Consider the following 17,014-nt stretch of genomic DNA (forward strand, 5'->3'; position numbering starts at 1 on the left):
TAGGATTACCCGCCAAAAATAACTGCTATGAGTCTTCCTAAAAATATTGACTAATTAGATTTGAAATTAATTTGTTTTCTATGTCAAAAATATTTATCTTTTTTGTTTTTGTTTTTTTGGTTATATATGATTATTTACTTTAAAATATTAGTTCTTTGTTTTTTATTTTTTTATTTTTAAGACCTTTCACATATACTACACATATGCTAGGACTTGAACCAGGATTTTTCCTGGAGGAGCAATTACTTCAAATCACTAAACTAGTGAGTCATTTACTATTAGTTCGTTTTTGGTAAAAAGAAATGAGAATATGTTTTGATCTCCTATTCTAATTAATTTTTGTTTAAGTATGTTGGTTTATGGTCCTGATTGAATTCTGGAAACATAACATGACAAATTATCATGCGAGAAAAAATCACTCTAATGTTTCTTGAAATATAAAATATTTTAAAAAATAAAAATATTTTAAAAAATAAAAATATTGTAAATGAATTGTAGATCAAGTGATTAAAAGTATTTACCATGATATATGAGGTTCGATTCCGCCCACCCAATATGGCTCGTATAAAAAAAACCTAATGACTCAATAATCGATAACTCAGGCCCAAGACCATGAGAGCGTTCATGAAAGCCCAAAAATGAAACCTTTTTTTTATAGGTTGGAGTCCAAAAATGAAACTTCGAAGTCAAGCCATGTCATTTCATGGTCCATGAATGTCCAAAAGAATGGCTAGCACTCTCATAGGCCCATCATTTGCAACCTTTTTTTTTGGATCAGATATTTAAATTTCGTACTGTAAAGCTTTAATATATATAGTTATGATCTCTTGGACTATAGGGGTTTAAGAGATTTGTGGTCATTCACTGTTAGATATAAATTCAACGGATCACTCACTCTTGCACTCATTTTAAGAAACTTTTTTGAACCATTGGACTAATATCCAACGGTAAGTAACCACAATCTCTTAGACTCCTGTGGTCCAAATGATCGAAACTGTATATATATTTCTATTATTAATGAGGAAAAGGCCGAAAGGAATTATCTTCATTTGAGTGTGCCACCTCGAAGGGTCCCATATATATCCAACGTGGCATAGGCATGACATGGGGTTGGCGTTGGTGGTGAAGCTCAATTCATGCAGCATATTATCTTCAAGCATCCTGTATCTATATTTAGCCAGGAATAAGGAGACCCAAATTAGTATATTCACATGCTGAAATGTTTGGATGCATGGGTTTTATTCTTAATTTGCTCGTAGAAAGTTTAATAAACTTAAACCTAGAAATTTACGAAAGCTATCAAAATACCCCAATCCAATCATTACTAACACCCCTTCTTTATTCACAATTTGATTCCACAATTGACCCTACCAAAAAGATAGCATTCACGAGCCACATTTTATTAATTTCATGTTCTCTGAAATCTGAATAAAATCCACCAAACACCAAGGATAGGATAGCAGAGATAAGAAGAGCTAGCTTTTGAGAATTGAGAGGAATTGATGTGTCCTCTATTTGATTAGTGATTAGTGATTAGTTATTAGTGTGTGTTTAAACCAACAATCTAATTAAGACATCGGGACCACGATCCATAACGATGTAATTAAAGGTTAACTACATTTATATTGGTGCCAATCTGAAAAATATCAAGCCATCCCATAAGTGAAAAGGAGATAGAATATTCAAAAATTCCAAAGCCACGGCTATTTTTTGCTGGTTATGCATGTCGTTAGGAATTGGGGATATGGGGAAGCTGTGGATTCTCCAAAAGTGTTATATTATTGAGGGAAGATGGCCTCATCCTCCTCCTCCCTTTTGAAATTAGTCACATATTTTTATATGGGGGAATAAAGATTGAAGTGGCGCTGTCTAGGGTTTTTTTATATTATTATTTCCATGAAATATTCATCATGTCTGGTGAAAATAATGTGGTGATTAGGATTCTTCCTTATCAAACCGCAGGTCAACACGCAAACATATTTCTGCCACGTCGGATTGCATGGGGCTTGTATTTGCTTGACATGTCAGCAAATGTGGACACTTTGTCGGAGAGGGTATGCAAATCTTGATGTGTATAGTTTCATGTGCGCACCCATGAATCATTTACTTGAGCAATATTCTGGTTCTGGATGGATGAGGTTTGTGATGGGTTGCCCACATGGGAGGTAGGGTGGGCGCTGACCCAAGTTGACTTTGGAAAAATGCTTTGGCTCAAATCCACAGCAGTCTAATTAAATATTGGATAATTGAGAATTGGATCCCAAATGAGTTAATTAACTATATTTTAAGGTGTATACTTTAGCATGCCTTGAGTATAATTAACCAATTCATATTCATGCATTCTTCTATGCATGAACTAGAAACGAAAACAATAATAATATAATATGTATTTTCTTTCTAAAAGGAATTTGTAATTCAAGTGATTATAAGCAGTTATTTCTGCATCCTGAGATTTTGTGTTCGAATCTCCCTACCTCCCTCAATATCGATTGTGTCAAAAGAAAGTAAAAAAGAAGAAGAAGAAACCAGCTTCTTAATTAACTAGGGTTTACAGCATGCACCTTTGAATGTTATGTTGCAGTTGAGCAATAGTCCCTCCTAGCTAGACAAGGAAACTCTTAACTGTGAAGTACTTTTGTGAAATACCAGGTTAAGGTTCTCCAGCTCATTCTGCATAACCAGCGTCGGTCCGCCGCGATTCGTATTCCATTAAATTTTGCTGAAAGCAGTCTCCTTTTTCTCTATAAAAAAGAAAGGTGCTGGAACTGTACTGGAAGGGTAAGATTTGCTAGCCATACCTTTGCTTTCTTCAAGATTGATTTCCATACACGTGGCCGACCATCAACTGCTAGGGGATCCCATGTCACCTCACAACTGAGTTTACACATTCTAATTAAGGAAAAGTAAAATTTGGTCTTAGTTGAAAATCTCATGCATATATTAATTAAGAATATTAATTAATTATTCAACTTAATTGTTTTCTAATGTATCTTATCTAGTTTCACATGAGTATTAATTACAATATTATTTCATGGAATGATCAAACCAAATGAAGATTTGGAATGGACATAATTTTACTATTCGCAAGCATTAAAAAGAGTAAAAGTTGTTTTTTATATATAAAAAAAGAGGAGTAAAAGTTATAAGTGGATATGAATCTTCGAATGGCATTTCAATTATTGCCAAAAAGGCAAGAGGGGAATATATAGAGAAGGTGAGAAGAATTTGACAATGGATGTCTGTGCATTTGGTTGGAGGAACTGATTCCAAGTGAAAAAATTTGAGTCTCGGAGGAAAAAGTTGGCTAGTGTTTGGCCCTTTTAAAACTGACCCACATCTGCATATGAACTACTTAGGGAAGGTGTATTTGCCATGCCAGATTGGATACTGGAAACTCCTCTTGGCGTGTGACGCATGTGTGCATGTAAACATCCATCTCAGTTTTGCACGTGAAAACCAATATGAATAAATTAACAACAGATGGGAACTAAATTAAGATGAGCCATGCTTAGATAACACACTTCCCCCCCTCCCCCCTCCTTTTAAGTTGAATTCAATTTTGAACATCAACAATATATATATGTATCAAATGGTCATAATAATTTATTAACAATTGTTCACGTCGTGTGATGGTTGATGTGTTATGTAATAATTAATCATAATAATTAAATTGTGACAAGTATACACAATACTCATCTGTCGTGTAATAACATTAATTAATGTGGTTAGAAAATGAGATGCTTTTAGCTTACACGAAAAATATATTCCTCCGCGGGCCTCTTTTGAACTTTCAACTTCAAATAGCAGCTTCCCCTCATAACACCTTCATAAAAGATTGGGGATATACTGAGGACATGAAGAATAATAGTTCCGAGTGTAGTTTTTGCAATAATGCATGGAGAATAATGTAAAGATGGGGCAGGGCAGGGGGGGTCACTGTAAATTGTGTGCGCATGCACTGAGGTGATCAACTAGCTAGTTTTTCTCACCTTTACAAACCCACTTGACTTCTAACTCCCAAGAAGTAAGTAAACTAGTTGAGTGTAGAATCCCAACATAAATATGAAGAAACAATCTTTAGGAATCCTATACATATACACATATGCATATTAAGGAAAGGAAAAAGGAAAACCCATCTGAAAAAAGCTGGCAGAGAATAAAACAGAGGAACATCCATGGCCCCCACATATGAAGCCTTCAACAAGTAGTATATAAACCTCCCTTACCCATTCAAACAACATCACCAAACTCATTGAAAAATTAAGATAAACCTCCCTTACCCATTCAAACAAGATCGCCGAACTCATTGACAAATTAAGTTCTCTCTTCTGCAACAAGCTTTTTAGTGCAGAGCTTCTACAGTCTTAACACTCTAAGCCTTTTCTTACCCTTCAGGTGAGCTCTACTACCTCCTTCCTTCTGCTTTCTGTTCTGAACTTGACATAATTCCTTCTTTTTCAAACTTCAGTTATATAAAGCTTTTATTATTATATATTAAAAAGGACCTCATAGAGGGTGAAATATTTAAAATGCTTGTTTCTAGCTGATATGCTAATTAAGTCTTATATTAATATTGGATATGCAGAGAGGAATTAAGAATGAGCTGGGCAGGAGGAGATTGGATGTGTGGTGCATGCCAGCACATGAATTTTAAGAAGCGCGACACATGCCAACGTTGCGAGTACCCCAAGTATGGTGGCCCTGATCCATCAACATATATATGCAACAGGACGGAGGTGTTGGCAGGGGACTGGTACTGCAACTGTGGAGCTCACAACTATGCCAGCAGACCCAATTGCTTTAGATGTAGTGCAATGAAAAATGACTATGGCGGTGCCTATAGCATGATGCCTTCTGCTGCCTATGGATCTGATGGCAGTTCCCCACCTGGATGGAAATCTGGTGACTGGATGTGCAATAGGTAAGCAGCAACCTCTCATCCATTCTTTGATTTTGTTCTTGAAATTAGCCTGCATTGTTCCACAGCCTATATCACTTTCCTTCTGTGAATAAGGTTCAATTTAATTAGATAAGAAACATGTGTACTGGTAGCTGGTAATGTCATTTCTCTTGAGTTTTCTAATCCGGGGGTATTTTGAATGGAGCAGAGTTGGATGTGGAGTGCACAATTACGCGAGTCGGACAGAATGCTTCAAATGCAAAACACCAAAAGATTATGGTAAGCAGCCTTCAAAATTACCATATGTTAATTTATGAACACAAATTAAAAAAGGGGCTCAGCTCATGATTTGCCAATGTTTACTTGGTTGCAGGTCTGTAACACATGCTCTATTTTGATCAAGTGGTGCTGTTTAAGAAAATGGAGTGTAGAAGACTCTCTTATGCACCATCTTCATCATATCTCTTTTCGCACTGATCCCTCGTCAAATGCTGTCTATTTTTTTTCCTCTACTTTTCTTTTTAGAGATAAATAAGCTTAGGTTGATCATGGTTGAAGGCACATTTGCACAGGCATAGCCATTCCACTGACAACTGTATTAGGGAGGGTTTTCTAGTTTCATGTTGCAAGGAAGGTGCTCTTCCATGAAGCCCAGAAATCCCTTCTCTCGCTCTAGTTTTAAATTAATGGAGTAACTAAGTTTGTCTGTACCTATCATATCTCTCTCTCTCTCTCTCTCTCTCTCTCTCTCTCTCTCTCTCTCTCTCTCGGGTTGTGTGTGTGTGGGGAACATGCAAAATTGATAATGCAATACTACTTTTGTCATGAGATGGTCCAACATTGGCAGTGGCTACAAAGATCGACAGAGAAATTCAAACAAAAAAAAAAAAAAAAAAAAAAAAAAAAAAAAAAGAAGAGAAAACAGAGATTAGATTCAAGGAATCTCTTTGAGTTGTTCACTTTAAAGGCCTTCTCACTGCAATAATTTATCATCCCTTTAAGCATCAAATATCCAAGAAACAAATAATTATGCAGATAAGAACCAGATGCTCTGATTCAATAAAGCATAGATGCAATGCAATATGGAAGTTCAAAGTGATTCAAATTCAACTTTTTCCCTGGAAAAGCTTTTGCATTTCATTTGATGGCAAAGCAAAGCACACAAAAATGAACCTCAACGTCATGCGAAGTAGCTAGAAAGACGAGTTCATGCCATTGGATTCTATGTCTTATGCTAAATGATAAAATTTTCAACTTCCAACTACGCAGCTTCTGGTGAATTAGTTCCCCCAGCAGATTACGCAGACTTCAAATTTACTTTCAGCTTTTCTTTTTCCTCTTTTGGTATCATACTTCAGGAAAAGGTTCCAAGCTAAGGATCATATATATATATATATATATATATATATATATATATATATATCACGTCCTTCTCCATTCTGAGAAACCATCTGTCTGCATAATACATGGTCTCTCTGGATCCCATTAAATTTCATTCGGAGGAGGAACCTTATGAAGATCGTATTGATTCATATATAAAAAATACAGGATTAACCGAGGCCGTGTATTAATTCATGTACTCTAAATTAAAAACATGGCCCAAAATACATGCATTCTTGATGCTACATTGTTGCTGTCAATTACATAGCTCTTGTTCTGAAAATTTACTTATTGTCCAATGAAGTCTGCTTTGTCAAACTTGGTCAAACTTCTGCATAAATAAAGCCTGCTTTGTCCAATGAAGGAGAATACTATTTCTGGCTTTATACAGATGCCAAAAAAACAAAGACAAAACTCCAGCCATGTTATACCAACAAGAAAATTTTGAGCCATATTATATTATTTCCATTGTCAAATAACAGGGATGGCAAAAGTCATGCACAAAGATATTTATATCAGGCAGCCCCAAAAATGAACTGCTATGATTCATGCCATCAAGGGGGGGAGACACATCATCAGGGATACGGCAAAAGTCATGCACCATAAACTACTTGATTTGTTCAATTCAGCTAAACGGCCTCACCATTAATCACTTTTTTAACTTTATCATCAGTCACTTTTTGCCAACTCCTTGTTTTATTGATCAATCAAATTTGATTTGTCTGAGGAACATCATTAATCCAACAATAATAACCAAGTTTCATTGAATTGGAAGCGCCAATTATCAAATTGATCGGTGCATTTGGTCTAGAGGATTGCCAAAGAAAATGTCGCAATCTTCATGCTCTTCCAATTTCAATATGGGTGCGTAATGGTTTATGGATTGGTTATTGGAACCTTACTTTCAACAATGAGATTGTAAACTCAAGTGGTTACGAACAGTTAATTCTCCATTTGATATTCGAATTCCAACGCCCCCAAATATCGCTTGTAACAAAAAAAAAACCCTTTCAAAAATATAGGCGAAGAAACATTGAACCAATTTTTTATAACTTGCATTGAATTATAGAAACAAGCCTCTTAAGCAAAAAAGAAGATGATAAGAACAAGTAAATGAAATACTAAAATTTCTTTTAAATTATAAACAAATATGGGAGAGAAAGAAAGAAAAAAAAAATGTAAAAAGGACAAAACTGGAAAAAAAAAGAAACCTAGGATGGGACACGTGCAAAGCAACAGATGGGTGGCCCACCAAAATAGCAGTCCTTGCAGGTGACCTAAGCACCTGCTGAGTGACGTGCAAATTATAAAAGGTTAAACTAAAATTACAGGCCGTAATTACTAGCCAAGTCAAGCCCTGTTAGTTTTTTTAACCCCGAAATCGCAGGGTTTTGGGACGCGTAGGGGTTTAAGGCCTTCCCACAAACTCTTCCTAGTAGTCGTGGGTGGGACTCAGGAGTCAGTACTCACCGATTTCGTTTCTCTCCTACAAAAATTAGGGTTTCTGCTTCTTGGCGGCTAGGGTTTGACTCCACCCAATAAAGATTGGCTTTTTTTTAGCATATCCTATTTCTTCCATGTTATATGCTTTCCCTGTGCTTTGAAGAGTTAATCAACTCTGTCACTCCTCTCCAACATTCCAACTTCAATTTGGGTTTTGTTATTTTATCCCCAATTCTCGTCTGGGTTTTCTTGTGACAAGTTGTGAACTTTGATCCTTCCTCTCATCAAAATCAATCTAGGTTGGTGGGCTTTGTGAAGAAAGTTTTGGCTTTTGCACAGGTTATGATCTGATCTGGGTGTTCTTGAATAGACCCTGCGTGTTGATTTGAAAATTATCTGGTACAGTTCTTTGATTCTTACTTGCTCTCATACATTAAAATTGTATAGTATTTCTTGAGACATTTAAACTTTGTAAATGTTTCCAGTTTCTTCACGCCTAAGTTTTTCATCTTTATTTGATTGATTACAGAGGGAGGTTTAAAAGTAGTTTCTGAGGCATGAATTTTTCTGATCAGACACAATTTATGCCGTCACAAACGCCTTATGCTGGAGGTAGTGATGCAGTAAATTGTTGGCCTCCATTCCCCATGAGTATGAACAATGAAGACCAACATTCTCAGTTTGAACAGCAGCCTTCTCCATTTAAAAGACCTAGAAATTCTGAAGAAAACCAATCGAATCCAATGCCCTACCCACCCATGAACGCTAGGATGCAGCCCCAAAATGCCCCAGTTAACAAGGGAGCAAGCAACATTTTCTATAAGACCCGTTTGTGTGTAAATTTTAAAACCGGCATGTGCAGGAATGGTGAGAACTGCAACTATGCACATGGCATTGAAGACATCCGCCATCCCCCTCCCAATTGGCAAGAACTTGTTTCTGTACGTGAAGAAGATCGACCACCATTGTCCGGTAATTGGGATGATGATCAGAAAATAATCCACCGGATGAAGCTATGCAAGAAGTTTTACAATGGGGAGGAGTGTCCTTATGGAGATAGGTGTAACTTTCTTCATGAAGATCCAGCAAAGTTTAGGGATGATATAAGCAGGTTTAGGGAGAACACAGCAATAAGCATAGGAACTACAGGACCATCGGTGGTACATGGGAGTGGCTCTAATCATTCTGAGGAAAATAGGCTTGTAAGCACGGGCATGGATACTTTCCGTGTAAATATGAAGCCGGTGTATTGGAAGACAAAGTTATGTAATAAGTGGGAGACAACAGGCAAATGCCCCTTTGGCGAGAAATGTCACTTTGCTCACGGCCAAGCAGGTATTTCCTAGTGCTTATGCATAGTATATTTTCATTATTACTATGTTTGGTGCTCTGCGTTGTATGATTAATTTTAACCCTGAAACAAATTTATGTTCATATCAACATTGAACCTATGTTAGACTCTGAATTTGCACTGAAAACCGGATTTGGAACTGATGCAGTGTTTTCTTGTGCAATAGGATGACTAGCATTTTATTGCAAATTAGATTTTACTTATATCTCGTGGGTTTTGTTTCGAGTGGCACATAGCTGACCTGCAATGCTATTCTTCATAGATGAGTAATTTACTGGTGTGAATTTTAACTTTGGTATTCATGATTCCTACTTTAGAAATTTATGTATTTTGTTTTGTGCACTCGGTTAGTAACAAGCAACCTATCACTGTGTAGCGTTTATTTATCTTATGGGATTGGCGTGTTCATGAGATGATTAGGAATTTACTTTAAGCTGTTTATACATACATTTTTTAAAGTTGTTCTGTTAGTTATGGTAACTGTAGCGGGTAGAGAAGGGTTAAGAAGGTGGAAACTACCATTTGGTGTTAATTCTGGTTTTCTAATAATGAACTTTTAATTTCAGAGTTACAAGTGCCTGGTGGACGAGTTGAAGCCGAAGTTTTGAGTAGTACACCCATTTCAACAAAACCCCAAGCTGGTCCTGTTAATGATTCCTCTACAACTGCAATGGCAATACTGCCTGCTTCAAATGAAGAAGGGGGCCAGGGTAAGAAGAGGGTACTAAAATGGAAAGGGTCCAAAAAGATCAATCGCATATATGCTGATTGGCTTGATGATGTGCCGCTGGTGCACCAGCAGAACTTGTCCAGCACAGTGGAGAGCTAAATTTGAGTTCAAGCTCTGGTCTTGGAGTCATTTTCCAGTTGTTAAAAAATCAGAGTGCTGTGTTTCAAAAATTTTGTTCTCCAGGATGATTAGTTTCCAGAGATTGGTCATTGTTGGTTGTTGATCAGGTCTATAGGTTTCTATTTCTTATTATAGGTTTGGCTCCTCGCTCAGTTATTAGATTATGTTATAATAAGGATGCAAAACTAGCTATTGTTTTTAAAAGATCAAATAAGAAGTGAATGTGGTTATTATTCATGTGCACCCAAAAAGGGGAGAGAAACTTGCCTATTCCTTCTTGTGTATGTGTACCCCGCCTTTCCCTGTCAATGTGGAAGTTTAGCAATTCGTAAAACAGAGGTTATATATGGAAACATCTTCCATGGCAAACAAGAAAGCCCCTGGCAAATCACTCCTGATGTCAATCACGCGTTTAGCCTTCGAACTAAACGGGTGTATTTATCTTTCTGATATTGCATCAGATGCTAAATTTGAATTTCCCATAATCGCAGACGAAAAAAATAAAAAGAGGCAAAAATAAGTGCTGAGAGTGCCTAAAGCAGTTGTCCAATTTGAAGTACTCGTTTGGGAGTGCTTCTTCAAAAGCACTTTTGCTCATAAGAGCTTATAGTAAAAGTGATTTTTTTAATATAAAAAAAGGTTGAAAGTTTTGTAAGAAATTTAAGTACTTTCTGAAAAAGCAATTGAAAGTGCTTCATGAAGCACATAGCAAATGCTTATCAAGAAAGAGATTCTATGATATAGAAGTACTTCTAAAAGTTTCTACCAAACGCTTTCATAAACACTTTTAATTGTTAGAAAGCACTTTTAACACAAACATTCCCAAACAGGCCCAAAGACTCCCATCTAACCACTTGGGCTTCTTTAATTGTGGGCTCATCTCACAGCAGCGGCCGCTTTGGGTCTCAATCAATCAGGACAGTTGTCGTTACTGGAGGCTCCATAGTCATCACCTACCTCCGTTAGCTTTCCCTCTCTCCTCAAAAACCCAAAGCCGCCACCCAATGGAAGAATGGTCAAGCTTTCTCTCCTCTCTTCTTCCACTCATCTCCTTTCTTTCTGTAGAAAACTTACTGTCCAGACCTTAACCAGAAGAAGTCTTTGTTCTAGTTCGACCACCACCATGTCCATAAACCTACAGTCCCATGCCTTTGCTGGCAATCCTCTGATACCCAAGACACCAAAATCAAGTGACCCATTTTCACCAACCCAAGCCTATGAGACCCTCAAAACCCAACTTTTAGACAATACCCACTTGCCCTCTTCTCTCAGTTTCAAGGTTTTGCCCTTCAGAAAGGGCAGGCCTTTGGCCTCCTCTACTGGTGGGACCAGTGATTCCACACCAAATTGGCATCTGGGTTGGATCAGTTTGTCCGAGTGTAAAGGTTTATTGGCCAATTCTGGGGTTGAGCTGAGTGGAGAATCGCTGGTCTATCTGGGTTCGCGGTCGGAGGATGATGTCGTTTATTGGGCCATTGATGTTTCTGGTGAGAGTAGCTTGGTTCCTGAATTGGGTAGCAAGCAATTATGTTTTGTTGAGCTACGAACGCTTATGGTGGCTACTGATTGGGCTGATGCCCGGTCTATGGGGGAGTTGGCTATTGCTGGTCATGTAAATGCTTGTTGTTATGTTTAATTTTTTACTTCTATACCAAGTGTTGGGTCATTATTGGTTGCAAAGGTTTGTGCTATTAGAAAATAATGTCAATTAGATCAATTTCTTTGAATTGGAATGCATGTTTAATCAATGAAAAAATTGAAAGTGTTTTCTTATTGGCGCGCAACAGTTGGGGGGTGGTCTCAAAATTTTTCCTAAATAGTTTCATATATGGTGTATGGTTTTCATGTGTGATCAGGCCAGGGCTTTGCTAGAATGGCATAATATATCACTATTTTGTGGACATTGTGGAGGAAAAACAGTCTCCAAGGAAGCTGGGAGGCGGAAGCAATGTTCAAATGAGCTGTGCAGAAAGAGGGTCTACCCTCGTGTTGATCCGGTATAATTATGTCCATTTCAGGCATTGCTTCAATCCCTTACGTAGTTGTCTCATGCATATGCCATTCTCAACAGGTTGTCATAATGTTAGTCATTGATAGAGAGAACGATCGTGTTCTGCTAAGCAGACAATCTCGATTCGTACCTCGAATGTGGAGTTGCTTAGCTGGTTTTATAGAGGTAAGTGCCTTGGCCAACTTTAGGACCAATACTTCCGTGTTATGAAATATGGCAGTTACTGTTAAGTTAGTAACCCTTAGTAATATTAGTATATTAGTATTATAACTCACTTTTGAGGGTTGTGTAACTCTTGAGTTTTATTAATTTGGATCCTTTTGTTTTCCTTAGCCAGGAGAAAGCTTAGAAGAAGCAGTGAGGAGAGAAACATGGGAGGAGACCGGTATTGAAGTAGGAGAAGTTGTATATCATAGCTCTCAGCCATGGCCTGGTATGAATGTTGCCAAATGTTTATTTTGCTTTTTGGAGCAAAGTATTGCACACTGTCTGGACTTATTTCTTTGTGTTCTATTGATAGATTAAGTTCCTAGTTTGGCTTGTTTTCAGTTGGACCAAATAGCATGCCATGCCAGTTGATGGTTGGGTTCTATGCATATGCAAAATCGCTTGAACTAAATGTGGACAAGGAAGAGTTGGAAGGTACACAGGAAATTAGCATGTAGTTGCATTATTTGATCAAACCCTCTATCACATTAGCCCTTTATTTATAATGAATTTGGTTGCATGAGGTTGCTTTATGCCCTGCATGATTATAATATTTATGCAAGGCATGCATCTGATAACGTCATATGAGCTACAATGTACGCTTCAGAGCAGATGAAGTTCTAATTTTGTTCTTTAAAATTTTGTTCCCCTAGATGCTGAGTGGCACAGTAGAGAAGATGTCAAAAAAGCTTTAGCATATGCTGAATACAGGAAGGCACAGCAAACAGCGGCATCAAAGGTAGAACAGATGTGCAAGGGGGTTGAGAAAGGGCAGAACTTTTCTGCAGACTTCAATGTGGAAAGTGGTGAACTTGCACCCATGTTTATACCCGGGCCATTTGCAATTGCCCATCACCTCATCTCTTCTTGGGTCTATCAGGATGCAGGTGATAGTGTCGCAGCACGTCTAAAACAACCTAGTGGTTCTACTTCGAATTTGTAACAGTGCATAAATTCATTTCATCCATAATCCAAAATCCTGGATGAACTAAATGTCTTGTCATCACCAAATAAGCTCAGATATATTCTAATTCTGATGGTTTAGGGTTATTGGCATTTCAAAATATTTTTTTTCTTTCCCAAGATTCCCATTATTTCATCCTTGTAATATAGTTTATGTTGGATTTTTATTCAATCCTACATGTAACTCACATATGTATGTGTATGTATTTCAACTGTTTATGATATATTTCAAATCATTGCCGGTTGTGGCAAAAGGGGGAGAATAAACCACCCGGAAGTTGATTTTACCCTAAGTTTCAATGAAATGAACATGCAAGCTGGACACAGATTAGCATATATCAACAGCGAATAATGTTACCTCTACTAGTCTTTGAATCTTGATCAACTTCAGGTGTGTTTCTTTTTTAGCCTTATTCATATGACTCCAGTTTCCAGGTCAAAATGCTTCTGTCTAAGGGAGAAGAGGGAGACAGAGCATTGAGCCACACCTTGATTTAAAAATTGCTAATATGTTTGGTAGTCATTCTGCTAATATCCCTTAATTGACTTGACAGAACCAGAAAAGAAAATGGCACAGATCCACCACCAATGGCACCAAGATTTTGTGCATGTTATTTTTAGATATGAAGCTAAGATCTCTTAGCCACCATTTCCTGTAGCATTTGCCCATTTTATGGTTGACCTCGCTAAAGCATCCATGGGGTCAATACATTTCTTAAGAAGAGGATCATCACGAGGCAGAACACCCTGCAGTTCATCAGAAGCAATGATCACGGTGTTCACCGCCCTCACCAACAGAACCTGCACTGCAATTCTTAAGAGATTTCGTGCCCCTTCCATGTCCCTCCTTTTCATTGCTTCGACTGCAGGAATCACAACATGTTCCATGGTTTCTTTGTCAGGTACCACAACCTCAAACCCCTGTTCATTGCCATTGAAAGAAAAAAACCACAAAATGTTTTCGCCGGTGACTTTCATTGATTTTACCAAATGTTCTTAGTAGTTTATATAGATATAATAAGCAACAAAGTAACCATAAATGACAAAATAAGCTTGAATGTATACCTGACTTTGTAGCTTTTCCTGGTAAAATCCAGCCATTAAAGTTGCATCAGCAGCAAGCACCCCAATCCTGACATTACTTCCATTCTCCAGTGGCTTCAGCTTTGCTTCCCTGAGCTCCCGAGCAACACACTCGCCGACGTGAAGGAAGAGCAACGAACAGTCCTCAGAAATCTGGTCGTGCCACGCATGAGACAGATGGCATGGCATGACTATGCAGCGAGCTCCAGAGTGCTCAAGGAATGCCCGTTTACGGCACAAGCTCTCAATGATGGGCCAATTGTTGGATAGGATTTGAGCAGTAGCTCTTGATCTTGTGAATGAATGAAACAAGCTACGAATTGGAAGCTCTTTATATAGTGTTGGATCACTGCACACAACGAAAGGTGGGCATTCTCCTCCATCTTTTAGACTCCACCAGACAAGCTTCTCCAAGAAAAGCAGACTTGAAAAAACAGACACCCCTCCAATGATACCAACTGTGTTTGGCTGGCTGAGTACGTAGTTGGGGGCTTGGAATCTTGTTAGAGGCATGCTTGATCTCTTAGATTCAGGCAGATTTCCACTCTCGTTGGTTTGCAGGACTGAAGATACTTGCACAACAGCTACAGATGGGCTTGATTTGGTTCTGCTGTGAGACCTGTTTTTCGTTGCAACTCCAAGAAGAAGAGGTGGGCGATTTTGTGTGTGGAAGGACATGGTCATGCCTGCATCAACCATCTCCTATGATTAGCTACTCCCTGAGGCAGCTTTTTTTCTGTTTTTGTTTTGGTAACACCTGAGGCAGCTTCTTCACTCTGTATCTTATGTTACTTGCAATTTTTAGCTTCGAATTCTATAAGACCGTAAAATACCAGTTTCTAATTTTCTTGTACCGAATCCACCTACGGAAACTAGAAAATCCCATTAGCCTTTCTGTATTTTACCACTCAAAGTTCAAACCTTTTTATATGTTCTGGATACCCTCTAAGAATCTAGCTGTATATGTGGGTTTTACAAGGAGAAAAGGGAAATCCTAAGACACAAGAACCCCAAAAGTCTATGTGTGGAGCTTCTCTGATACCAAATTCCCTACCGGAAAAAGGATCCACAGAATAAGATGAAGAAGGTAGCTGAGAGAGATTTCCAGACCCCAGAGAGATCCCAGCGCTACTCTAAACGAGTTGTTGATAACTTGATGTATGGCTCAGTGCACCGTCTACCATATATGACAGGCTTCAAACATCAGAATTTTGGTGAGGCAGTGAAGATGATCTTGGGGTTTTTTTAATGTTATATATGCAAACCAAACAAAAATATTGCATGTCCAATCATGAAAAGTTAAAGGAATCTACACAATGCCATCATATACTGTCAGGTTTTGCCAGGGCATCACCGTCAGCAGTTGAAAAATAAATACAAAACGATGTATACGTAATTGAAGCCCAACAACAAAAAAAACTAAAATATCTGTTCTTGAAGACTTTCATTACCTTGGCCTGAATTATTGTTATCCTAGTCTGACAAATCTGACAAGGATTGAAGTGTGGCAGGACTTGGAGAGAAAAATAAATATTCAAATCCTGATCATGGGAAAAATAGTAAGTAGCTGTTTACTGTGCATTTCCCATGATCGTGAGTGTTCAACCAATGGTCTTAGAATACACCTAGATACTTATGTTGTATACAAACAAACCAATTAAGGTTACCATAACCACTGTTAATTAAGCGTTAACCTTGAGATCATTTTGCAAAAGACCAACTAATGTAGTGATTTGGAGCAGCTGTTTTCACATGCAAAGTCTTGAGTTCGAGTCCTAACATCCATATAGTGTATGAGTTTAATATATTATTGCAACTCTCAAACAAAAAAATTCTTGAAAATAGAAAAAAAAAAAAAAAACCTCGAGATCATTTTCAATATTTGTAAAAAAAATATAAAAAAACAGAAATAATTCCACCAAGTTCACATTTGCCTCCCTCCAGAAATGATAATCGAGAAGTGCCTTTGAGTTTGTTGGTTGGTGTGCAATCTATCAACCAAAGATCGACACATGAAGCAACAGATTGTATGGCATACAACAGATTGTACTCAAACCATTGGTCCCGGTACTTGAATTATTAAAATGTTGATTCAGACTCAGCAAAAGAAGAGAAAGAAGAGAAAGAAGAGAAAGAAGAGAAAGACAAGAAGAAATGTCTTTTTCTCACTCCATTCAGCCAGCCTAGTTTTTATGATAAATTACTGTTCTTATCATAAATAATTCCTAGCTTAATTATGTTATCTTTGATTTTCACTGTTGTTGAAGAATGTATTTAATATTCAAAATAAAAACCAACGCTGCATTTACCTACTTCACCATTTATAGTATTAAACAAATCAAAATATCTTCCTCCAAACAGAGTCAGGCAATCTCATGGAAATGCTGTGTCTGTGTGTGTTTTTTCCTTGGCTCAAATTTAAAGCTTCAGGTCCTACCCGATTGCAAACTTGTCATTCGTTATGTGGCTCAAGTTACAATTTATTGTTCTTTGTTTTAACCGAGCTCAAGACAAGAAATGTCACCAACATAAACGACTAAAAACGATAAATGCATCGTCATCATCCTTTCCTTGTGTTCATCATCACATCAACATGTTCAATTATTGATTCATTGCTTAAAACCAATTAATCCCATTTATTCTAATAATTTTTCCTTTTACTATCCCCAACTATGTCTTTAGTGCTTCAAATATCCTTTTTTTATTGCATACTTTAGTCTTTCATTCAGCTACGTCAATTATGACTTAACCCCACATGCGCTAAAAAATGAAAATTAAAGAAATAGAATATATGTGTGTGTGAGAGATAACATATTAAGGGCCAAT

The 17,014-nt window shown here is 37.5% G+C and overlaps 4 protein-coding genes across 5 annotated transcripts; 3 read left to right on the forward strand and 1 right to left on the reverse strand.

The window, feature by feature from the left end:
• The first annotated feature begins 4,270 nt into the window (after window positions 1–4,270).
• Window positions 4,271–5,570, forward strand: LOC117633604 (zinc finger Ran-binding domain-containing protein 2). The gene is made up of 4 exons (XM_034367263.1): window positions 4,271–4,395; window positions 4,586–4,921; window positions 5,109–5,179; window positions 5,274–5,570. The coding sequence occupies exons 2-4, from the start codon at window positions 4,599–4,601 to the stop codon at window positions 5,279–5,281; spliced, it is 402 nt and encodes a 133-aa protein (XP_034223154.1). The 5' UTR covers window positions 4,271–4,395; window positions 4,586–4,598; the 3' UTR covers window positions 5,282–5,570.
• A 2,096-nt stretch (window positions 5,571–7,666) lies between these two features.
• Window positions 7,667–10,161, forward strand: LOC117633593 (zinc finger CCCH domain-containing protein 39). Its single transcript, XM_034367251.1, has 3 exons — window positions 7,667–8,122; window positions 8,253–9,058; window positions 9,641–10,161. Exons 2-3 carry the CDS (start codon window positions 8,281–8,283, stop codon window positions 9,901–9,903), a joined length of 1,041 nt encoding a protein of 346 aa, XP_034223142.1. The 5' UTR covers window positions 7,667–8,122; window positions 8,253–8,280; the 3' UTR covers window positions 9,904–10,161.
• A 713-nt stretch (window positions 10,162–10,874) lies between these two features.
• Window positions 10,875–13,410, forward strand: LOC117633587 (nudix hydrolase 19, chloroplastic). Its single transcript, XM_034367244.1, has 6 exons — window positions 10,875–11,536; window positions 11,781–11,921; window positions 11,996–12,100; window positions 12,269–12,368; window positions 12,485–12,577; window positions 12,796–13,410. The coding sequence occupies exons 1-6, from the start codon at window positions 10,937–10,939 to the stop codon at window positions 13,083–13,085; spliced, it is 1,329 nt and encodes a 442-aa protein (XP_034223135.1). The 5' UTR covers window positions 10,875–10,936; the 3' UTR covers window positions 13,086–13,410.
• Window positions 13,411–13,474: 64 nt separating this feature from the next.
• Window positions 13,475–15,769, reverse strand: LOC117633594 (aspartate racemase-like). Of its 2 annotated transcripts, XM_034367253.1 has the most exons (3): window positions 15,640–15,769; window positions 14,171–14,874; window positions 13,475–14,026 (listed from the first exon to the last, which is right to left on the reverse strand). In XM_034367253.1, exons 2-3 carry the CDS (start codon window positions 14,870–14,872, stop codon window positions 13,745–13,747), a joined length of 984 nt encoding a protein of 327 aa, XP_034223144.1. In that variant the 5' UTR covers window positions 14,873–14,874; window positions 15,640–15,769; the 3' UTR covers window positions 13,475–13,744. The 2 variants fall into 2 exon arrangements, with proteins under 2 accessions (XP_034223144.1, XP_034223143.1); XM_034367252.1 differs by lacking the exon at window positions 15,640–15,769 and having other exon boundaries at window positions 14,171–15,626.
• Window positions 15,770–17,014: the final 1,245 nt, after the last annotated feature.

The sequence above is a fragment of the Prunus dulcis genome, chromosome 7 (genome assembly GCF_902201215.1).
Source record: "Prunus dulcis chromosome 7, ALMONDv2, whole genome shotgun sequence".
Classification (NCBI taxonomy): Eukaryota; Viridiplantae; Streptophyta; class Magnoliopsida; order Rosales; family Rosaceae; genus Prunus; species Prunus dulcis.